General features: G+C 57.6%; 1 protein-coding gene across 1 annotated transcript in view; it reads right to left on the bottom strand.

The window, feature by feature from the left end:
* SMO (smoothened, frizzled class receptor) overlaps positions 1 to 23,675 on the bottom strand; it is a 30,545-nt gene that overhangs the window by 6,064 nt on the left and 806 nt on the right. The window contains exons 2-10 of the mRNA XM_034763817.1: positions 9,989 to 10,194; positions 7,999 to 8,208; positions 7,593 to 7,765; positions 7,053 to 7,272; positions 6,340 to 6,463; positions 4,228 to 4,320; positions 3,434 to 3,542; positions 2,399 to 2,584; positions 840 to 988 (exon numbers count right to left, since the gene is read on the bottom strand). Of these exons, the coding sequence (XP_034619708.1) occupies positions 840 to 988; positions 2,399 to 2,584; positions 3,434 to 3,542; positions 4,228 to 4,320; positions 6,340 to 6,463; positions 7,053 to 7,272; positions 7,593 to 7,765; positions 7,999 to 8,208; positions 9,989 to 10,194 (1,470 nt within the window). The remainder of the gene's footprint in view (positions 1 to 839; positions 989 to 2,398; positions 2,585 to 3,433; positions 3,543 to 4,227; positions 4,321 to 6,339; positions 6,464 to 7,052; positions 7,273 to 7,592; positions 7,766 to 7,998; positions 8,209 to 9,988; positions 10,195 to 23,675) is intronic.

Below are 23,675 nucleotides of genomic sequence, written 5' to 3'. Positions count from 1 at the left end.
AAGGCTCAGCCCCAGACCCTGCCCCCACTCCACCCCTTCCCCCAAGGCCCCACTCCACTCCACTCCTGTCCCTCCTCTTCCCTGCTCCCCCGAGTGCACCCCCCCGCTCCTCCCCTCCCCTCCCCTCCCAGTGCCTGCTGCACGCCGCTAGACAGCTGTTCCCCGGCGTGTCGGAGGTGCTGGGAGAGAGTGGGAGGAGTTGATCAGTGGGGCCCATGGGCCTCCTGGCCCCGAGTTTGAGAAACGCTCTAGAGAGATAATAGCCATTGATGGCTATTAGCCAAGTGGTCAGGGATGTAACCCCAGGCTCTGGGTGTCCCTAGCCTCTGTCTGCCAGATGCTGGGAATGGACGAGAGGGGACAGATCACTCAGCGGTTGCCTGTTCTGTTCATTCCCAGCATCTGTTACCAGCCACTGTCGGCAGACACGATACGGGGCTGGATGGACCATTGGTCTGGCCCAGTCTGGCCGTTCTTATGGACTAGTTGCTGGCCCCTTTCAGGAGCACAGGGATTCAGCCAAACACTTAATAACAAGACAGCGGGATGGGCGCGGTCAGACTGGGCGTTACGGGCTGGTCTCAGCCTGTGACACTCTGGGGCAACAGAAGCGGGGGTGCCCCCGTGCGCTCTCGGCAGCGCCCTCTAGTGAGGGTGGAGGGAGGTGCCTTGCTGAGAACCACGGCCCACGTGCCCCACAACAAACCTGGGACCACAGAAGCATCTTCCCCCCCAGATTGAGAAGCAGTGGGGGCTGCAAACCTGCCACCGAAGAGGGGGCCGAGCGCTGGGGCGGTGGTGTGTGAAGCCCCCATGGTTCCCCCCCCGCCGGGACGTACCCACAGGCCCGTCGTGCGAGACGGTGCGCATGCTGAAGGACACCTCCTGCTCCGGGTTGCGCAGCAGCTCCTTCCGCTTGGAGAAGGCCTTGGCGATCATCTTGCTTTTCTTGATCCTCTTGGGCTCATCGTCGCTCTGGCCGGTCAGCCTGTGGGGGAGGGAGGGCACGGCACTGATCCTCTCCAGCGGGGGGCTGGAGATCCCCCAGGGTGGGGGTGAGGAGTGCTCCTGGGCTGCCCCCCTCCACCCCTCTCCCCTGAGCCAGGAAGCCAGTTTGTCTGTTACCAAGGGAACCCCTCCTTCATCCTAGCCCCAAGGACTGGGTGTCCCGCTCCTTCCCTAGATTCCCCCTCCCCGCACCATGGCGGCGGTGGGGGGAGAGACATGGACAGTAACACGCTGGCACCAAGGCTCTTCCCACCACTCTGACAGGGTGACGGGGCTGGAAAATGTGCCTAAAAGACATTTCCAGGGCGGTGGCCAGGGGCGTTGGTGTCATCGAGACTCTGGCCCCATCCCCGGGGTCACCCCTCCAGGCGCCCCCATCCCTCAGCACAAAACGTCTTTGGGGGACTGGCGGCAGCCCCCCTGCAGCTGTGGGCTAAACTCACACAGGCGCCCCCCCGCCCTGCACCCCCTAACTCCGGCATCTGCTCCTTCTTCGCAGCACCACGCGGCTCTCCTCGCAGCCAGGCCGAAAGGGGGCACTGCAGAATGGGGTCTCAGCCCCCCTGCTCTGGATGGGGGAATACCTTCCCTCCCCCACCTCTTTAATGGGCATCTGGGGCTGGAGGGGCAGCCTGACACCGACGCCCCCTATGGGGCCACATCCAGGTACGACGCGGGCAGCGCTGGCTGCACAAGCTCTCCCCCCCCCCCCCCCCCCGCAGACGTGTCTCGCTCCCGAACCAGAGGGGCCGTAGCTGGGGGGGCCCAGGGAATTCAGCCTCCAGGCTAGGAGCTGATGAGCCATCCCTGAACTAGCCCAGGCGAGCCACATCCGGTGATGGGCCCATCCTGTGCTAGGCTCCAGCCAATCCACAAGCAGGTCTGGTGACCCTTGCTCCGACCCTGCTCCGACCCCGGCCTCGTTCCCAGCCCTGCTCCGACCCCGGCCTCGTTCCCAGCCCTGCTCCGACCCCAGCCCTGCTCCAGCCCTGCTCCGACCCCCGGCCTCGTTCCCAGCCCTGCTCTTGCTTTGTTCCAAACCTGCTCTTGACTCCAACCTTTGTCTCCAGTGCCTGGCCTGGTTGCCACCACACCGACCACTAGGCCCAGCTGCCACTGCTCCTGTCACTAGGCCTGACCCTGCCCAGCTCAGCTTCTGACACATACCACTCTGTGCTTCTCTGCTGGGAACACACCCCATCCCCTAGGAACCGGCTGAGACCCGCCGAATTCATCACACATGGGCCACCAGACAGCTGCTGGATAAGGGCAGCTACAGACCTGGGCTGGACTGTGTCTTGGGGGCCTTGGGCACGCGGTGCCCCCAGCTGAAGGGGAGACAGGATCCTGAGACCCCAGTAGCTCTGGGCTGGGGGAGGGCTGCTCCCACCTGCACCATGTGCGCTTCCAGATGAGGACGGTGGCTTTGGTCCACACCCAGGTGCTCATGGAAATGCCGGTGCCGAACATGGCAAAGAGGTTGATCTTCTCCACCAGCAGGCTGGGCCGGTTCTTGATCTCGCAGTTTGGGATCGGCTTGTTGGTCTGGATGGCGATCGTCACGTTCGCTTCGCACCTGCGGCAGAAACACGGCGCATGGCGGCGGCACGAAGAGCAGGGGCTAAAACCCACCCTGACCAGGGCAATGGGGAACCGGGGCACCCCGAAAGCCACCTCCCATCTCCCATTCGTGAAGCGCTCTCCCTTAGCACTGCCAGATAAAGGGCAATGACACACACCCCCTGCAAGCGGCTGCTGATTAGATTCAGGGGCTGAGGCCCCTTCCCACAGCTCGACGGCCCCCAACAGCTGCCCAGACACTGCGGTGATGGGGGCCACGCGAGGGCAGGGAGCGGCTGGCAGCTGCAGGAGCGCCACGCGACGGGCTCTCTGCAGAAGGTTTCAGCAGAAGCCCCACGGTCTGAGCTTCGGGACCACCCTGGCAGGGAACGACCCGGCGCCGAACAGAGCGACGGGCTAACGGGCCCATCTCGGGTTCCTCCCAACGTGTCTCCCCGGGATCAGGCACGTCAGGGTGCCCCCGGTCCCCGTGCTGCTAGACCCTGCTCCCCGCTGAAATGGGACCAGGCCTGGGGCCACGGACGGCCCGCGCAGTCACGCCCCGACGTGCCCGTGAGGGGCGACACGGGGGCCAGCCGTGGCATCCCCCGGGGACTGCCGTTCCCACGGCATCAGGGCGGGAATTCACACGAGCAGCCAGGCTTCCGCGTGGGGAATGGAAAGAGCGTTGTCACGGGACCTGGCGGCGGAGGGGAGGTCATGGAAAGCGCCACCTTCTTCCAACACGGGGCAAGGAGCGATACTGGACCCCCCCGAGACTCTTCCCGCCCCTCTGGGTGGGGGCTGGGGGCGCCTGTTAAAGGGACGGGCGGGGCGGGGGAGGGCACAGCCTGTCCCCACTTACAGGACGTACTCCCGGAAGCTCCGCTCCCACTCAGCCTGGTTGAAGAAGTCGTAGAAGTGGCAGGCGAAGGTGATGAGGACGAAGCCGAAGGCCAGGAAGCCGAAGATGCCTGTAAGGAAGCACCGAAAGGCCCGGGGGTTATTGCCACAGCCCCAGGGCCAGGACGCGGCATGTTGCCGGCCAGAGGGCAGCCCTGATGGAAACACGATCCAGGAAAAGCGAAGGGAGGGGTCAAACCCGGGCTCCTTCCACGCCTCTGATGGGGTCCTCGTCTATTTCAGCTGCACCCGCTCCTAGCATGCCTTTCGGCCCGAAGAGCTTTACGTACCGGCTACACAGAGGTCACGTTACCCGGCAGTGAAATGCAGCCACCTCTGGGGAGGACCGTGGCAGCTGTGTAACAGCAGCGCTACACCAGTTTCGGACCAGAAAAGGAATAATGCAGCCAACCTTCCCAGGGAATCTGAGGGCGGCAAAACGCACTCCCTCCGCTGGAGCTGGGTAAACTTGCAGAGAGGCTCCGGGAGTGGCCAGGACCTGGTTCTCATTCCTTACCTGAACAGCGGCGCCTCCAGCAGCCCCAGGCCAGGCTCGTGTTCACTATGGACTCAGAGGCGAGAGCGCCCTCAGTGAGTCACTCGGACCCCTCCCTGCCAGGGCCACCGCTTCGTGCAGGCCCTGGGTTTCCTTGGGAGGCTCCTACCCAGGCTGGCCCTTTGGGACGGGCGAGCTCACGGCCCGGGGCAGAACACCGGCAGCGAGGCACGAGCCGAGCCCAGACCCGCCTAGCTTACCCAGCCGTAACATGGTCTCGTTGATTTTGCTGGCAGCTTTCTCGCTCAGCAGGCCGGGGTGGTTGCTTTTGATGGAGAACAGAGTCATGACACCTAGAACAGACAGACAGCAAGACAGGCGCGTCAGCCGGGACCAGGGCTGCCGGACCAAGCAGCTAGGGAGCACCCCGGAGCACCCACGGACTCGGCGGCTATGGTACGTAGAGCATCACATAAGAATGGCCATATTGGGTCAGACCAAACGTCCATCTAGCCCAGTATCCTGTCTTCCAACAGTGGCCAGTGCCAGGTGACCCAGAGGGAATGGACGGAACAGGGAATCCTCAAGTGATTCATCCCCTGTCGCCCATTCCCAGCTTCTGCCAAACAGAGGCTAGGGACACCATCCCTGCCCATCCTGGCTAATAGCCATTAATGGATCCCATCTTCCATGCACTTATCTAGTTCCTTTTTGAACCCTGTTATAGTCTGGGCATTTCATAACATCCTCTGGCGAGGAGTTCCACAGGTTGACTGTACACTGTGAAAAAATACTTTATTTTGTTTGTTTTAAACCTGCTGCCTATTAATTTCATTTGGTGACCCCCTAGTATGTATGTTATGGGAAGGAGTAAACAACACTTCCTTATTTACTTTCTCCACACCAGTCATAATTTTATGGACCTCAATCATATCTCCCCTTAGTCATCTCTTTTCCAAGCTGAAAAGTCCCAGTCTTATTAATCTCTCCTCATACGGAAGCCGATCCATACCCCTAATCATTTTTGTTGCCCTTTTCTAAACCTTTTCCAATTCCAATATATCTGTTTTGAGATGGGGCGACCACATCTGCACGCAGTATTCAAGGTGTGGGCGTACCATGGATTTATATAGAGGCAATATGATATTTTCTGTCTTATTATCTATCCCTTTCTTAATGATTCCCAATATTGCTGTTCTGACTGCCGCTGCACACTGAGTGGATGTTTTCAGAGAACTCTCCACAATGACTCCAAGATCTCTTCCCTGAGTGGCAACAGCAAATTTAGACCCCATCATTTTAGATGTATAATCGGGATTATGTTTTCCAACGCGCATTACTTTGCATTTATCAACAGTGAATTTCATCTGCCATTTTGTTGCCAAGTCACCTAGTGTTGAGAGATCCTCTTGGAGCTCTTCGCAGTCTGCCTGGGACTTAACTATCTTGAGTAGTTTTGTATCATCTGCAAATTCTACCACCTCACCGTTTACCCCTTTTTCCAGATCATTTATGAATATGTTGAACAGCACTGGGCCCAAACAGACCCCTGGGGGACAACATTTACTTCTCTCCATTCTTAAAACTGACCATTTATTCCTACCCTTTGTTTTCTATCTTTTAACCAGTTACTGATCCATGAGAGAACCTCCCCTCTTATCCCAGGACAGCTCACTTTGCATAAGAGCCTTTGATGAGGGATCTTGTCACAGCTAAATATAAGCTTGGCTGGTTTCACCCACATCTGATGCCCCAAGAACAATTATGTGAGTGAAATCAGACAATCACAATGCTCTCAAATGAATTCTCCCAGGAAAAGGATAAAAGACAAAAACGCCCTCTCACATGTGGGCAAACACTTTTCGCAAAGCGATCACTCCATAGCTGACCTCTCAGTCCTCATTCACAAAGGAAACCTGCACAACACCTTCAAAAGACGAGGCTGGGGGCTTAAATTCATAACTCTGTTAGACACTAAAAATCATGGACCGACCAGCAACACTGGATATATGGCTTATTACAACAATCTGTAACCCACTAACAATCCCCCGCCTCGCTGCCTTCCTTCCTTCCCATGACTGGAGGGGTATTAATGGGCCACTTCCCTTTGAACGGTCCCTTAGAATACATGCTCACTACTTATGACTATCTGTTGCTCTTGTATTTAGCTGTGACGCTCTCAGTACCGTTCCCAGACCAAAGAGCTCTGGGTAGCTCAAAAGCTTGGCTCTCTCTCCCCAAGAGAAGTTGGTCTCATAACAGCTCTCGCTTCACCCAGCTAAGGAATTGACTCCTTTGGCTCGGGGGACAGCGTTTCCTGCTTTCGTACGGAAGGTTCCCAGACCAAACCCCGCTGGGTTGTTAGCACCCACCTCGGATCAGGAAATAGCCTCCCACGATCAGCACCAGGCCGATGGGAGCCAGGACGAAGCCAGCGCGGTACCGATAGTTCTTGTAGCCCACAAAGCAGATGCCGCTGACGGAGTCTCCGTCCACCTGGTCGGGGAAGAGTCATCAGTGTCCGTCCTTCCCTAGCCTGGAGATTGGGCTGGGAATCTCATGAGAACGGGCTGGGAAACCAGGGGTTGTGCTGTCCCTTTACAGGGTGAACCTGGTGCCCATCCGGTGACGTGGTAGCCTATGGCTCTGCCATATGGTAGACCCAGGTTTTGTAGATGACCCTGGCGTCGGGTGCTTACTGGGGAGGGAGATGGATTTTGAGCAGCCTGGGTATGGCCTTTGGGAGCACGGGCTTGGAGATAAGCAGGGCCCCATCAGTGCAGGGAAGGCACGAAGTGGGGAGGGAGCCAGGAACATGGGGGGGCTGGGAAATGCTGAACCTCGCCTGGAACACACAGCTGATGTTCAGATACAGGGAGCCTACAGGAGGGCCACAGGCAGCGGGGTCAACAAATGGAGTAGGACTGAGATGAGACGCTGAGCTGGGATGGTTCCTGCTCACCAATAAATGGATCACCCCCAGGGCAGAGTGGTGGGACCTTCCCCCTTCCACTGAGAGGGGAGCATCCCTTAGGGTGCCCAGGGTGGGGTGGGCACAGAGGTCTCCACGCTGGGTGCCCCGTACCTGGGCGACGGCCAGGATGGCGACAGTGAGGACGAAGGGGATGGACCAGGTGACCAGGTGGAAGTAGGAGGTCTTGCCCAGCAGCGGCTGGTAGGTGGTGCCCAGCGCTTTGAAAGAGGTGTGCCAGGCGTAGGTCAGCATGACGAACCAGATCACGCCCGACATCAGCGAGTAGTAGACGATGACGAAGATAATCACGCAGGAAAGCGTCTCGTTGGAGCTGGGGAGGCGGGACGGGATAGGACTGGGAGGTGGGAGGGAGTCTCTCCCCCATCCCCTACTCCACTCCGGCTTGTTCCTGACAGAAGATTCGTGCTGGCCTGGCCCCATCACCTCAAGGGGCTGTGAGCCAAACCCTGATCCTGTGGAAGTCAGCGGGAGCTTTGCCCAGATCCCCAGCCCTGTCCCCAATCCCACCGGTTCCCTGACCACATCTGCTGGGCCTGGTGCCTACGGCACTGCCCCTCCCATAGGGAGCGAAGGCAAACAGACGAGGGTGGGGGTGGGCCTGGGCCCGCCCCGCAGGGCGGAGGTACCTACGTCGGCTCTCCCAGCCGCATGGTGCCGTCGGCTCGGCACACGATCTCGCCGCGGGCCCCGTCCATGAACTGCGCCAGCCAGCCGATGCTGCCCACGAAGAAGCAGGCGTTGACGTAGAAGAGAATGACGGCCGGGTAACGGTTCGAGTTCTTCCAGTCGGCAACAAACGTGGCCTGGGGCGGGGAGGGGGATGGGAGAGAAGAGCCGGCAGATGGGCCGGGGGTCTATGGCTGTGCATCACCCATTCCTGCCCTCACTCCAGAGCCCTACTGGTCAGCCCCACAGCTGAGCGCAGCAAAGGCTAACGCTAGCCACCAGGGGGGTGCTCTGAGCCAATGCAGATTTCACTCTGCCCCCCCCCCGGGATCAGCTCCCAGCCGGCAGCTTCCCTGCCCGCTCCGCTCACCAGGGTGAAGAAGGTGCAGAAGATGGTGACGGAGCTGAAGGCGGCGATGTACAGGTGCATGTCGCGGTGCTCGTGCTCCGTGAAGAGGGGGTTCTGGCACTGGATGCCGCAGCCCTCCACGTCCTCGTACCAGCTCTTGGGGTTGTCCGTCTGCACCAGCGGGGCCTCGCAGTGGCCCGAGCTGTTGAACTTGAGGTTCTGCACCTCGTTCTGGGGGCGGGCGGGGTCAGAGAAGAAAGGAAAGGGATCGTTAGGGGTCAGAGGGACGCTGTCAGGAGAGGACGACCCACATTGAGGGCTGGGAACCAGGACTCCTGAGTTCCTAGTCCAAGATCTGCCACTGACAGACTCCTGGCCTTTGGGGGACCCGCTTACCAGGCCTGCCTCAGATAGGGATTACTCCACACCAGGGAGGTGGTGACTCTGAATCCGCTGGGTGAAACCCCGGCCTCGCTCAAATCAACAGCGGTTTTGCCATCGATTTCCATGGGATCGGGATTCCAGCCCAGAGTCTGTAAAGTCCCTTCCAGCCAAAGTCCTTCTTGTGGGATCCTGCACTAAGCCAGCGTGGCCTGGAAGCATTTCAGTTCTCCCAGGGCAAGGCAGGGGGAGGGATAGCTCAGTGGTTTGAGCATTGGCCTGCTAAACCCAGGGTTGTGAGTTCAATCCTTGAAGGGGCCATATAGGGATCTGGGGCAAAAATCTGTCTGGGGATTGGTCCTGCTTTGAGCAGGGGGTTGGACTAGATGACCTCCTGAGGTCCCTTCCAACCCTGATATTCTATGATAACTCTGCGAGGGGAAGGGACGTGGGAGGCGGGCTGGAGAGGGGTCAACACAGAGGCTCCGCCGGGAAGGGGCCTGGGGCAGAGAGCCTTGGCAATCTCCCCCCTCCCCCAGTCAGGGTTAGAAGAAAGCCAGTCTCGCTGTGGTTCTGTGCTAGTCACAGGACGCTTGAAAACTGACCGTCGATAACCCTCATCCTGGTCTCACTGAAGCCGTAAAAAGCCCCGCCCCCAAATACTTCGACTGCCACCAATTTTTCTAAAACTCTTCCCCTCGCCAAACACACGGTTTGGGCCTAACCTACGTGACTGTGCCCCTAAAGGGAGATTTCCTGTCATCAGAACAGCGGCAGGAATACCTGGTCCCTCACATTTATACACCACCTCCCAGGGAACCTCCAAACTACTTTCCAAGGATCTCCCAAGCACTGCTGAAATGCAGCTTCCTCAGGTGCGGAACAGAGTTGCTCAACAGTGTACAACAGCCCTTTAGGGAGGGAAATCCGGAATAACTTCACTGAGATTCCCGGGGGGATTTCGCTGTAGACAGGAGATAACTGTCCGCTTTGTTTTGATGTCCCGGGCACAAAACAGCACCTCTAGCCGCACAGCGCCCCCTAGCACCATGCAAGGGCATTAATTCAGTACCAACTCTGAAGGAAGAGCAGCTAACACCACTTCCTGCAACACCAGGGTTTGGCTTAAGGGCTTCCCACCCAGGCGAAAGGGGCTGGACTGACAGCCCTGGAACAAGAGGCCTCTGGTTAGCTCCAGAACAGGCAGAGCAACGTGTTTCAACCGTGCACAGCGCAGGTCAGTTGCTATGGTCTAGCCCATCCACGGGACCAGAGGAACCGCTGGATGGAATCAGATCGGGGCCCAGAACTGCGGCTGGCCCTGCTGTCTATATAAAACATCTGATCCTTTGCTATTTCTGTGGATGGAGAACCTCCACGGCTACAGGGAGCCAACGAGTGCCGCTTGCGGTAACTCCTGTGATGTGACCGTCTCCTAGGAATTGAATTGAGACCCACCAACTTATGGCCATCAAATGACTCATCGCCACAGCTAACGCTGCCCTCCCCAGCCAGGATCGGCACCCCTCCCCTGGCTGCACAGAGGGCGCTGGAAGAGGCCTGGGGACAGGCCGGCCGTGCCGTCGGCTGGACACCGGGCACAGCGGTGAGGTGTAAGACCCCTGCTTACCGGGCAGCCCTCGGGAAAGCGGTCTGTGGTGCACTTGAGGAAGTCGGGCCAGCCCCGCTCCCGCTCCACGATGGTGCATGGGCCCCGCGTGGCCTGGCACAAGGTCTGGCTGGGCAGCTCCACCTGGCCGTCCTCGCACTTGGGCATGTACACGGCGCAGAGCAAGGGCTGGATCGCATCCCAGCAGCGAGGGGCGTTCCGCAAACCTGCCCGAAGGAAAAAACAGCAGTGGGAACTCGGCACAGGCTTAACACAGTGGCTCGGCACCGCCCTCTAGTGGCTGGGCCCAGTGACTACAACAGCCAACCACCTACAGCTCAAGGAGTTACTCTGTTAGTTCAACCAGGACAGGCCTGTGCTTCTGGTGCTGAAACTCCCGGTTCAATCCCCGATGGCCACCACAGTATCTGTACACGTGCCACTACTGGGAAATGTAACGGAACCAGGTAGGTCTGACATGCTCCATCCAGCGCCGGATAATGGCGCACACACAGCCAGTTTGTTACCCCCTAGCTCCCAGTCATAAAAACTGGGGTTTATTTTTGGACCTGCACTGTTAAATGGTGCAGGGAAAAGATCAAACTCCCAGCAAGCAAGTCCACACAACACTCCTCCACCCTTCCTCTATCTCCCTTAATCAATTAATAGCTGTCAGGATGGGCTAGGGTGGCTGCAGACCGTGGCTAGGGTGACCAGATGTCCGATTTTATAGGGACAGTCCCGATTTTTGGGTCTTTTTCTTATATAGGCTCCAATTACACCCCACCCCCTTCCCGATTTTTCACACTTGCTGTCTAGTCACCCTAATCGTGGCACAAATAGACCCTCAGTTCTCAGATATTCCAGCTGTTTCCTGTGTCACAAATCCACCGTATGGCAAGTCCTCGGATTATTATTTTTAGCATCACGCCAATACGTTGCCATTTATAGCATTCTGTGAATGATCTCCACATGCGTCACAAGGCACCGACATAACGCACCAGTGGAAGGCAGCCACCTCTGGGGTGGAGGAGGACAGCAGTAAGGAGAAGGGTATTTGGGGCTAAGATAACAGGGGGAATCCTCCTTTCTTAGGACAAGCGCCATGGGACGGTCAGCCTCCCCGCAGCACAGACAGGGCTTTTGAACCGACACCTCCTGCTAAAGAGACATGCCCAGCGGGTTACATAGAGCAGGGATGGCCAAACTGACTGACTGTCCGAGCCGCGTACGACAATCGTCAGAAGTTTGAGAGTCGGGGTGCCCTGCTGGGGTTTGGGGCTCCAGCCCTGCTCCAGCTTCAGCCCTGAGCCCCAGCAGTTATGCCCTGTGGGGTTCAAGCCCCTAAACCCCGCTCCCCGCTGGGCAGAAGCTGGAGATGAGGTGACACATGGGGGTGGGCATGTGGGGTCACGTGCCCCCCCCAGATTTTTGCCAGGGTCACACGGTGCCACCAGGCCCCCTCCCTGCGGCCGTGGGGAGAGACAGCAGCAAACAGCTGGGAGCTGCAGGGAGAGCCGCTGATTTTTGCTGCTACCTCTCCCTGCGGAGCTAGAGCAGCGGCCCCTCCCTGCAGCTCCCAGCTGTCTGCCACAACCTCTCCACGCCGCGCTAACACTGGGAGCTGCAGGGACTAGGGCAGAGGTGGGCAAACTACGGCCTGCAGGCCACATCCGGCCCGGGGGACCCTCCTGGCCCGGGAGGCTAGCCCCCGGCCTCTCCCCCGCTGATCCCCCTGCCCCGCAGCCTCAGCTCGCCCGGCCGCCGGCGCAAGGCTCTGGGCTGCGAGCTCTTGCCGGGCAGCGCAGCTGCAGAGCCGCGGCCTGACCCGGTGCTCTGTGCTGCGCGGTGGCGTGGCTGGCTCCAGCCGGGCGGTGCGGCTGCCTGTCCTGGTGCTCTGGGCAGCGCGGCTGTAGCGCTGCCAGCCACCGGTGCTCCAGGCAGCACGGTAAGGGGGCAGGGAGCAGGGGGGGTTGGATAGAGGGCAGGGGAGTTCGGAGTGGTGGTCAGGGGGTGGGGGTGTGGATAGGGGTCGAGGCGGTCAGAGGGGGGCAGGGGGTCCAGGCGGCAGTCAGGAAGGAGAGGGGGGGTTGGGTGGGGTGGCTGGGGGCAGTCAAGGGCAGGGGTTCTGGGGGCGGTCAGGGAGAAGGGGTGGTTGGATAGGGCAGGGATCCGGTGAGGGGGGGAGGGGGAGTCAGGAATGAGAGGAGGGGTTGGATGGGGCGGCCAGGGGCAGTCAGGGGCGGGGGTCTGGGGGCGCTCAGGGGACAGGGAACGGGGCGGTTGGATGGGGCAGGGGTCCCGGGGGGGGGGCGCCAGGGGGCTAGAAGGAGGGGTCAGATAGGGGACGGGGCTGGGCCACACCTGGCTGTTTGGGGAAGCACAGCCTCCCCTAACCAGCCTTCCATCCAATTTTGGAAACCAGATGTGGCCCTCAGGCCAAAAAGTTTGCTCACCCCTGGACTAGGGGCTGCTGAGCGGAATGGGGGGTGGGGGAAGTAGGGTAACCAGACAACAAGTGAGAAAAATCGGGACGGGGGGTGAGGGTAATAGGAGGCTCTATAAGAAAAAGCCCCCAAAATCGGGACTGTCCCTATAAAATCCGGACATCTGGTCACCCGGGAGCGAGGGCATGCCTGGGGTATGTGACTCAAGCTGTTGGGGAGGGTGAACATTTAAATTGTGCTCCCCCCACTCTCAGCAGGCACCAGTCGCCTCTGGCAGCTGCCCTGAGCTCCACCACCCCACCGCAGGGCAGAAGCCCTGAGCCTCCCCCCACCAGTGGAGAACAGAGGGGACATGGGGGGGCTCCGCAAGCCGCACTTTAACCGTAGAAGAGCCGCAAGAGAGTCGCGAGCCCCGGTTTGGCCACGCCAGGCCTAGGGTTCCCTTTATCTAGCCAACGAGGAAGACAGGCTAAGCTGACTCCGCTGGGATTTGAACCTCCAGCTCCAGGGAAATGGGTAGAGCACGGAGCCGGTTATGAACTGAATTACCCCTTAGTTGCCAACGAAAGCCCTACTTTAAATAAAAAAGCAAGAAAGATGAAACGGAGCGAGTGGTCGAATGGCTCCTCCCCTAGGCTGGGAGGGCAGCTTGGCCCCTGAACGGGGACGACCCCAGGGGATCCCTCTCCCCAGGAACAGCTCTTCAATCCTCCGGCTCCCCGTCATCTTGTATCAGTACCATCCGCCGCACCGGGTCGGCCCTTCGGTCCAGCGTGTTTGAAATCCATTGTCCCTCGGTGACCAATTACTGAATCTCCCGTGAAAGGCCAAACAAATACCCCACAATGCACCAGGACAGTTGTACCAACACTGTGCTGTGGAAAAACTCCCCCCTCCCCCGTCCCGGTAGTGATGAAAGTGCGGCTCCCCAGCGGCATCGAGGCCACGGTCCTGAGCCTACAGCTGCCTTAGTATTTGGCTTCCCTGGCAGTGCAGGACGCTCGGTATCATCTCCGATCACGGGGCCATTCCCTGCTGTCTCAATACCCACTGGCCACCCTCTGATGGGAGCCGCCAGGGCCGGCTTTAGCAAGAGCGGGGCCCGATTCCTGGGGGCGGGGCTTGCTGCAAGCCCCGCCCCCAGGACCCGAGCCGCGCCGCGGGGGGGGGGGGGGGGGGGGGGACCCGAGCGGCGGGGTGGGGGCTGCGTGGGGGGGGGGATCCGAGCCGCGCCGCGGAAGCCGCGCGGGGGGGGGGGGGGACCCGCGCTGCGGGGACCGGGCCGGGCCCCGGGGGCCGGGCTGGAGCCAAGCCAGGCCAGAGCCGCTGGGACCTGTGGGAACGGAACGGGCCGCGCCTCCCCGGAGCCCTTCTCCCGCCCCCACCACCCCCACCCCAGCTTACCTCGTGCTGCTGGCCCGCCCCTGCTTCGTCTCAGAGATTCGCGGGAAGCAGGGGAGGGGGCGGGGCGTGCAGGGGAGGGGGGGACGGGGAAGTGAGCTGGGGGCGGGGCGGACAGCTGCAGCGCGGGGCCCTCTTGGCGCGGGGCCCAATTCAGCCGAATCGGCTGAATCGGCCTAAAGCCGGCCCTGGGAGCCGCGTGCCTTCGTTGCCAGCCGAGGCCCATCTGGGCTGGGGAGGCGGGTGGAAGATTCTGTATCTCCTTCCCTGTCCCTTGAGCTCGGTGACTGACGCACTGAACGGCCCAACCGGCCCCATGGGCCAGGCTGCACAGAGCGGTAAGGGCAGCCCCTGCAGGGACACGGCTCCTCCTGCCGCGGTGGTTTGCAAGGGTTCGGTAATCAGCGGCCGGCTCGCAAGCAGGCCCTGTGATTAGCCTGGCTCCGCAGCCCGCCTGCTAATGGGACTTGTTGAGATCAACAAGTGAGCGATTTGCACGGACGCTGGCAAAGCGGGTGAAGGATCACAGAGATGAGCTCACTGCAAAAACACCCGGGAGACCAACGCATCCAGAACACGACGACATCTGAACACATGTTCCCTCGGCAGCTTCTTCTCTTTGCCTGGCCTCTCTGCAACGTTAATTAGCTTTGTCTTCCCCTTCTCTCTCTGTAGTGAATTATTGCTCCTTATGGAGAAGACAGTCTGGTCTAGTGCTTAGAGCATGGGCGCAAGTGTCATGACTAAGGCTCACAGAGGTCACGGAAGTCGCAGCAGGAGTTTGGGCGTGGGGGGCTCAGGGCTGGGGTGCAGGGTGGTGCTTACCTGGGGGGGCTCCCAGTCCCCAGAAGGGAGACAGGAGCTCCCCTCCCTCAGCGCCTAGCTCCACAGGTTGTCCCCGCCTGCAGGCACCGCCCCTGCAGCTCCCATTGGCCGTGGTTCCCAGCCAATGGGAGCTGCAGAACCTGGGCTTGGGACGGAGCGGAGGCAGCACATGGAACTAGGAGCTGGGGTCCCCACTTCCCAGGAAGGGAGCCTGCCCCAGACCCACCAACCCCCACTCCCAGCACCCACAGCACACCCCAAGGCCGCAATGCCCCCTCAGCACCTGCCTGGGCCACGACTTCCCCCCTTGCTCCCCCAAGCACCTGCGAGGCCCCCAGACTGAGACTCCCTCCCCAGCACCCCCCAAGCCGCGCCCTCCCCCAAGTTTTGATCGGGGGTATATAGTAAAAGTCATGGACAGGTCGTGGGCCGTGAATTTTTGTTTATTGCCCGTGACCTGTCTATGACTTTTACTGAAAATACCCATGACTAAAATGTACCTTTAGTCATGACTCCTGGGTTCGCGTCCCAGCTCTGTCATTGACGGACCGTGTGATCTCAAGCAAGTCATTTAAACCAGTGGTTCTCAACCAGGGCTACATATACATCAGCTCATCTAGATATCGGCCTAGTGTTACAGCAGGCTGCAAAAAAAAGCACCAGCGAAGTCAGTATAAACTCAAATTTCATACAGACAATGACTTGTTTAGACCACTCAATATACTGCGCACTGAAACGTAAGTACAATCTTTATAGTCCAATTGATTTATTTTACAATTTTACGGCAGAAAGGAGACAGTCAGCATGTTTTCGGTAATAGTGCGCTGTGACACGTTGGTATGTGTGTGTCTGATTGTGTAAGCAAGTCGTTTTTAAGTGAGGTGAAACTTGGGGGAACGCAAGACAAATCGGACTCCTGAAAGGGGGACAGTCGTCTGGAAAGGTGGAGAACCACTGATTTAAACCTCTTGGTTTCTCCACTCCCCCCTACACAAAATGGGGATAATACTGCCACCTCTCAGAGATAAGGGATAGCACTACACCTTGGGAGCCTCCCTGCTGCGACTGCAAACAGGCTAGTTAGTGAGTGCCAGGGGTGACACCAGTTTGCCCTGTGGACACCTGTTCACTAAGAACTGGACTAGGACCAACAACATATTGAAGTGATTTCACTCAGGCCACTAAACGGCCATCCCTGCGAAGACAGCAGTCCTTTGAGCCAGCCCGTCCTCCAGAAATATAGGTCTTTGAAACACGCCACACATCGTTCACCTGTGGAACTCACTGCTTCAGGACAGAGACAAATAGTAAGATTCAAAATAACGATGAGACACGCATCTCACAGAACAAGAAGTCAGTAAGGCACAATTAACACTTTAACCATGTCATGCCCTTACTTAAGAGAACGTTCGAGTTGAGAATTTAAACATAAATTATTAGGCAATTCTAAGATGAAGGGATAAGACAAGGTCAAATTTCACCCAAAGTTTATAAGCTTTGTAAAAAAAACAACCACAATCTCAAATGCTGAAGTATTTTTTATTAAATGTAAAAATAAAATAAAAGAGAGACCACCTACAAGCAAAACTCCTTTTCAGCATTTGCAAAGTAACACCGTGGCGTCATGCAGGCGCCTTGGGGCTCGGAAATGATGAGAAAGGGGGAGGTGGAAGTGAAACGGATGATCCTGTTTTGCTAATCAAACCGATGAGAAATTCCAAGTGTGAGCAGCTGGCATAAGAGAAGCAAATTAAAATTTTAAATCATTTCCATGTTCATTATCTCACCTGTTGTTAGTAGAATAGGAAAGGCCGCTCGTTTATTAAAAACATTTGGATTTTTATCCTGACTGGCATTTCCGCATCAGTTTTAACTCCACCATTGGTGCCCTTGCCAATGTTGGCACACGGTACATATCCGACACGGCCCTGGGTCCTCATCCATCCCCCTCTTACAGGTCTGAGTCTTTCCCAGACCCCGCTCACTTCTAAATACGGGTCAGAGACTCCCTCACAACCTCACCCAACAGCTTATACCAGCAGAAACCCCCCAACCATCTCGCAATGGGCCTGGAAGGTCAGTGGATTATATCACCATGTGACAAGTTAGGGCTATATTCATGCGTATTGGCATGGAAGCAAAGTTAGTCTCTGGAGAAGCGAGCATTTCCTGTCTGTATGTGGAAGGTTGGTAGGGGACATGTGGGTCTATGAACTGTACTGCAAAGTTACGCGTGAAAGAGGTTGCGGGGGGTCTGTCTCTGGCTACTTCAAGAGAGTGGATGGTTACAGGACAGCAGCACAGAGGGCAGAGTTAAGGTTAATCTGGGAACTACAACTGCATGAACACTGCTGGCTCAGCATCCCACTAGATTTAGACTAACGTCCCCTTGTATTTCTAAGGACCACAAAATCTTTTGCATGAAGTCCCCGGTGTCGTTTCAGAGCAAGCGGAGCTTTTAAGGGGCCCGGGTTTCATGGGTATTTAGTGAGCGCGGTTCCCGAGCTCAGAGAGACGCGGGCGTGGTTCCCAAGGAGCTGCAGTGTAAGTGAGACACAGACGGTCTTGTACGTGCAAGCAGGCAGAAGGCTGTACAGTGGCTGAGGAGCGTGCCTGCGTCTCGCTGATTAACAGCAAGAGTGAACAAGCCCTGACAGGTGCTGGCTTCATGGACTCGTACACCAGAACCAACTTCGGCGGAAGATTTGGACATGGAGACGGAAGCGGCCTGGTGAGTCCCACAGGAGAAGGAGGAGATCCAAGGGGTAGCGGCCTGGAAGAAGGTGGGAAGAGAGATGGGCGGGCAGGAGCTGAGAACAAGGATGGAGGGAGGAGAGGGTGTTGCCGTGTGGGGACTCGGAGGGGAGGCAGCCCCTGAAGCAGATGGCGAAGTGAACATAGAGGCCGAGGGGTGCGGCTCACATGCTGGGAGTGGAGGAGGCACCCAGGCTGGGCACAGGGAACTTTTCAGCAGCAATTGGGCAAGAAGGCAGAGGGAAAAGTTCAGAGCAGGCGTCCCCACCTGAAATGTGACAGGGGGACATCCTGGAGGGGGATGAGAGGGGAGCGTGAGCACAGACTGGGAGGCGAAGACGCTTATTTGGGGCTGAACTGCTGAATCCTGCTGTTCCAACCAGAACGATGTGAGGTCTGGGAAACCGGCCTTACAGCGACAGGCTAGAGACCCTCAGTCTATTTCATTCACCCAAGACAAGGCGAAGAGGTGACAACGACGGTAGGGGGAAGACATTTGCTAGCAGAAGGCTTGGCTGTCTAGCCGGCCTTGATTCTGCAGCCTGCATTAACCACGCACCAGCCATAGAACGCTGAGGCTCTTCGACTCACTGTCTGTGCTAAATGAGCCACAAACACACCCAGATAAGACACACCCGAGAGCCTCTCTCCTCTCACTCCTAGCAACAAGCAGACCACGCATTCTCAGCGCCAAGGGGAGTCCGGTCCAATGGTCAGAATATGGACCTGGGTGCCAGGACTCCTGGGTTCTATCCCCACCTCTAGGAGCGGACCTGGTTTCACTCCCAACTCTTCCACTGATTCTCTGTGTGACACTCTGCCGGTCACATCACCCGCCCTGCAACTCGGTTTCTCCACCTGCCAAATAGGGATAACACTTCCCTAGCTCACCGACGTGCCTGTAACACGCACCGAGATCCTCAGTTGGAAGTCACTAGAGCAGACCCATGCATTATACACACCAGGGTTAAATACACAAACATCCAATATTGATCTTGAGGGTGTGGGGCTCATCTTATAGGCTGGCCACTGGGCTGACTCCAGGGGGGAGAGATCTTCTATCCTCTCTGCCTTCACTCCAGCTTTCCTGCTCTGCTGCAGGGCCGTGATCACAGGGCTGGGGGTACACCCCGTGAAGAAAGAAAAGGCAGATCCCGGGTCACCCCGGGAAAGAGCACGTCTTCCCTCTCCGCATACAGGAGCTTTTTAGTACAATGTCTGCCTGGAGTAGGAGCTGTCTGGAGAATGCCCCGGTGCACCAAGCCACTCCTCACTACATCCGCCAGTCCAACACACACTGTGCGAGCAGGGGAACGCAGGGGCCCCCGCGCCCCTTTGCTTCCCAACAGGGGCGCCTTTCCTCCCTCCACACAGGCTCAGAAGAGAGGCTGGGGGAACCTTCCCCTCCCAGCGGGCACCGAGGGCTGGGGAAGGGATCCTAGAACCGTTGCCAGCCAGGAGGCAGGGCTGGCCCCTTTCCAGAGAGCTGCTAACGCACCGTTTGCCTGCGCCTGTTGGAATCTGCGTCAGCTGATGCCCTAGGCCCCAGTCTGCTGCAGCTGCCCGACCCCTCCACAGAACGTCACAGTCCCTGGAGGATATCAAGCCTCGGAGAAAGGCCGGCATTGCTGGAAGAAGATTTCTGTGACAACCGCATGCCAGGTTTTCCAAAGGGCTCAGCACTGGCCTAATTCCGCTCTCACTGAAGTCAATGAGACTCCCATTGGCGTCTACGGGAGCTGGGTTAGGCTAACGCGGAGGGGTTTTGAAAAGCCCCACCCGACAGCTTCTTCAAGAAGTGCAAGCCGCAGAAAACCCGGCTGCCCGCAAAGAAGTCGTGACATTGGCTAAGGAGACTCATCCCCGCTGATCCAACGACCCAGCTCCGGCCGGCTTCCAATGAAACCTTTAACGCTTTTTTTTTTTTAAATCTCTAAATACAAAAAAAGTCAAATTAAGCCTATGCACTACTTGGCATTGAAACCTAAAGACACGTTTGAAGGGGATCCAAACAGGGCCGGGAGCGGAATGGGTCTTGCTACTTCATTAGCATCTGCAGATCACTGCAGCTAAGGGAAAAAAATGACCGGTCAGTGCTTCAGGCCACGAATTGAGGGAATCAGGAATAAATTTCTTCCCATGATTCAGTGTTGCTCTATATTCACAGAGTTCGAGGCCCGACGGGGCCATTAGATCAGCCTGCCCCCCTGTGTAACCCAGGCTGTGACATTTCCCCCCGTTTCCCCTGGGCTGAGCAAGTAACTTGCATCTGACATAAGTGCATCTTCCCAAAAGGCCTCCCTCCAGGTTTGACGCGAAGACAGCAAGAGCTGGAGAATTCACCATTTATTAAAGACGACGTTAGGACCCCGTATTTCCTCCCCACCGATACCCTTATACGCTGTAATCAAGTCACCTCTTAATCTTCTTTTGGACAAGCCAAACGGACTGAGCTCTTTCGGTCTCACTGTGAGGCATTTTCTCCAGCCCTCGAACCTCTTCTCTGCCCCCGCTGCAATTTTTCAACATTCTTTTTAAAACGCAGACGCTAGACCTGGACGTGGTAGTCCAGTATTTTGCTATCGACAGAGGTAAAATCACCTCCTTTCGCCTATTCCCCACCCAGCCTTTATGCATCCCAGGCCCACGTTAGCCCTTTTGTCACAGGATGGCACTGGGGGCTCACGTTGAGTAGCTTGCCCACTTCCACAGACACTGCGTTCCAGGATGCAGTCCCCCATTCTGTGCCTACGTCCCATGTTCTTTGTTTCTAGGTGTAGAACTTTGCATTGGTCTGTATCAAAACACATATACAGAGTTGGGTTCTCATGCTGCACCCATCACCATGGTATCGGTGCGCCAGAAATACATCGTATGGTCCTTTTCGTCTTCCTCTAAAGCATACGGCATGCCAGATGAACCACTGGTTGACTCAAATATGGGCATCTCTACCTTCCTAGAGCTATAACTCCCCCCGTCCCCCGCAGATATCATCCTCGTATTGAGGGATAGCTGACAAAAGCTATAACTCAGGCTAATTTGGGATACAGTGTCCAGTGGGCACAGCTAAAGAAGAATCCAATCACACTAACCAGGCCCTCCAGCACAGAATCAGAGACCCCTAGGGTTAGAAGGGACCGCAAAGGTCATCTGGTCTAACCCTCTGCCAGGAGGCAAGATAAACCACCCAAGACAGATGGCTACCCAGCCTCTTTTTGAAAACCTCCAGTGAAGGAGATTCCCCGACCTCCCTAGGCGTCTGTCCCATTGTCCTCCTGGTCTTACAATTAGCAAGAGTTTCCTGAGATTTAATCTAAATCTGATTCCTGGTAGCTGTGTCTACAGGCAAACAGTCCAAAAAGGAGAATATACTAATAGTAACAGCGCAACACGAGTTCAGGCAGGGACAATAGTAGCCATGTATGGCCCTCATACACTGCAAGCCAGTTGGTGCTGTTGGTTTCCTCCATCTATGATACATGGACGTCTTCCATCTTTAACGAGGAGGTATATCCTATGGACACTGCTTACCCCGCGTCCAATGCCTGGCCCGTTGCATGCAGGGCTCCGTAGTTTCAACAGTATGCACACAGATACTAAAGCTGGGGCCAGCTTCAGTGCGCACCAGCTAACGCAAATTAGATTTGGGCGTGGGATCCTGGCAGATTGCTAGTGCAAGCACTGGCTGGGGAAAGGTTGGCTGCCCCCACGCCACAGGGCGCGCTGATGAGTGCTCAGAACGAACGGGGCGCACCAGACCACCGGGGCAGCAAAAGCTCGTTTCGTTCGGCGAGCCGTGATTTGATCATGGCGAAACCCGCCCGACGCACTCGGAGAGTGAAGTTCTCCATTCAGCCACCCACCAGGTACAGCCAGGACAACAGCCCCAAACCAGTATGTCTAACTCCCGACACCCGCCCCAGGAGGCTTTCACGGCCCACTCTCTTGGGAGCTCTGATGAGGGGGCCACCCCGGTTTTGTTTCCTAGGAGTTGGGCTGAGACCAGTGTCATATACCAGGTGATAACTTACAGCTCCTCCTGACACCAGCCAGGTCAGAACTGGCCTGCTAGAGATCCAGGAAAGAGACAATGGCTCATTACCAGCGACTCTCAACCTTTCCAGACGACTGTCCCCCTTTCAGGAGTCTGTTTTGTCTCGCGTACCCCAAGTTTCACCTCACTTCAAAACGACTTGGTTACAAAATCAGACAAAAATACAAGCGACCCAACGCTCTATTACTGACAAATTGTTGACTTTCTCATTTACCATATAACTGTAAATAAATCAATCGGACTATAAATATTGTACTTACATTTCAGGGTAGAGGATATCGAGCAGTCTAAACAAGTCATTGTCTGGATGACATTGGAGTTTGTACTGACTTCCCTGGTGCTTTTTTTGCAGCCTGTGGTCAAACTAGGCCAATATCTAGATGAGTCAATGTACCCCCTGGAAGACCCTTGCGTACCACTGTCCTAAGCCACCCAATTCCCCCAGCTCCCGCATTTGCACTTGACCAATTCCCTCTCCATCTTTCCACCCTCATCCTCCAGGTTCCCCCTCCAGGGCTGGGAATCAGCTGCTGCTGTGACCTGGACTCATGGAAGCCCAGGCTCTGTGGAATTGTCCCTGGTAACTACTGGCTCCTACCTGTTTAGATTACAGACAACAATGGAAGGTTGGTCTTAGCCCTCCTGGCTGCAGGGAAGAACACTGATTTACTGGGGCAGAGCAAAGCCATCCTCCCTTCTGCCTCGCGGATCAGCTGCGAAACTGCCCCCAGCTCAGTCCTGAGGGCAGACCAGCGGCCGGAAAAAACCCAGCCTGGGACTCCGGACCTGGCTGGAGCGCGCGGCACCAGCAGAGCAAGAACCACTTTCCCCTTTGCACTTCCAAGCGCAGACCTGCTCAGGGAAGCCACCGGTGGGAATGACCAGTTGCTTTCCCGGCCACACCTGCACATCCGAGCGCCCCATCCAGCGTGCCATCCACGGTCCCACATAGCTTGGCACTGTCTGAACCTAGGGTCACTGTAGGGCTGGTGTGACGACGTACTGTGCGCTGCCAGTGGGGACTGAACCCTGGATCGTCAGCACCAAAAGTACAGACCTCCGATGCTCGCGCTAAAGGAATCCTGCTGCCAGCTGTAGAAGGCTCTCACCACTTAGGTAGGCCCAGCCACTTTAAGCTGGTGCATTACAGCAAAGGGAATAAAGGGAGTCCAGGATACATCTGTAAGGAGAACTACACTCTCCTGTGACCTGCCCCCCCAATTCCCCAAGCCCCCTGTGAGCTCTGCTTCTCTCCCCACTGCCGCCTGCACTCGCCCACCCAATGCCCAAGTGATCTACCCCTGTATGGCGTGCCCTAAAATACCCCCTCCTTTTAGACCCACTGGCCCCGTAACACCCCTGTATGGCCTGTCCCCATGCTCCTCCAGGCTCCCTCTGAACTTGTCCTTTGCCCCCCCTGCCCTTCCCCCCAATACCTCCTGCATTTGCCCCCAGCACCCCATGTTGTGCCCCCTCCCCCAAGCCTCCTGTATGACCTACCCCTCCCTTCCCCCATGACCTGCCCCTTCCCCCAATGCTCCCTACATGACCTGCCGCTCCTCCTGAATTTGCTCTGCCCCGTGCATTTGCCTCCTGGCCCCATAGCCTATCCCTCTGCATTGGTCCCCAGCACCCCATGCCCTGCCCACTCCCCCTGCATTACCCCCCAGCACCCCATGCCTTGCCCGCTCCCCCTGCACTGGCCTCCAGCCCCCATGTTCTGTCCCCCCCACATTAACCCTCAGCCCCCTATGTCCTGCCCCTGCATTGGCCCCCAACGCCCTGGCCCTCCAGTCCCCCATGCCCTGCCCCCCTCCCCCTGCATTAGCTCCCAGCCCTCTATGCCCTGCCCCTCTGCATTGGCCCCCCATGCCCTGCCCCCTTCCCCTGCACTGGCCCCAGCTCCCCCCCTCGTGCTGTCCCGCCCCACATTAACCCTCAGCCACCTGTGCCCAACCCCTGCATTAGCCCCCCCATGCCTTGTCCCCCTCTCTCTGCACTGGCCCCCCATGCCCTGCCCCTGCATTAGCCCCCCACCTCCCAAGCCCTGCCCTCCCCCCCTGCATTAGCCCCCATGCCCTGTCCTCCTCCCCCTGCATTAGCCCCCCATGCCTTGCCCCTTCCCCCTGCATTAGCCCCCCACCTCCCATGCCCTGCCCTCCCCCCCTGTATTAGCCCCCCCGCCCTGCCCCCATGCCCTGTCCTCCTCCCCCTGCATTAGCCCCCC

The sequence above is a fragment of the Trachemys scripta genome, chromosome 1 (assembly GCF_013100865.1).
Source record: "Trachemys scripta elegans isolate TJP31775 chromosome 1, CAS_Tse_1.0, whole genome shotgun sequence".
Taxonomy (NCBI): domain Eukaryota; kingdom Metazoa; phylum Chordata; order Testudines; family Emydidae; genus Trachemys; species Trachemys scripta.
Note: the sequence above shows the minus strand (reverse complement) of the source record. Positions and strands in the feature narration are given on the sequence as shown.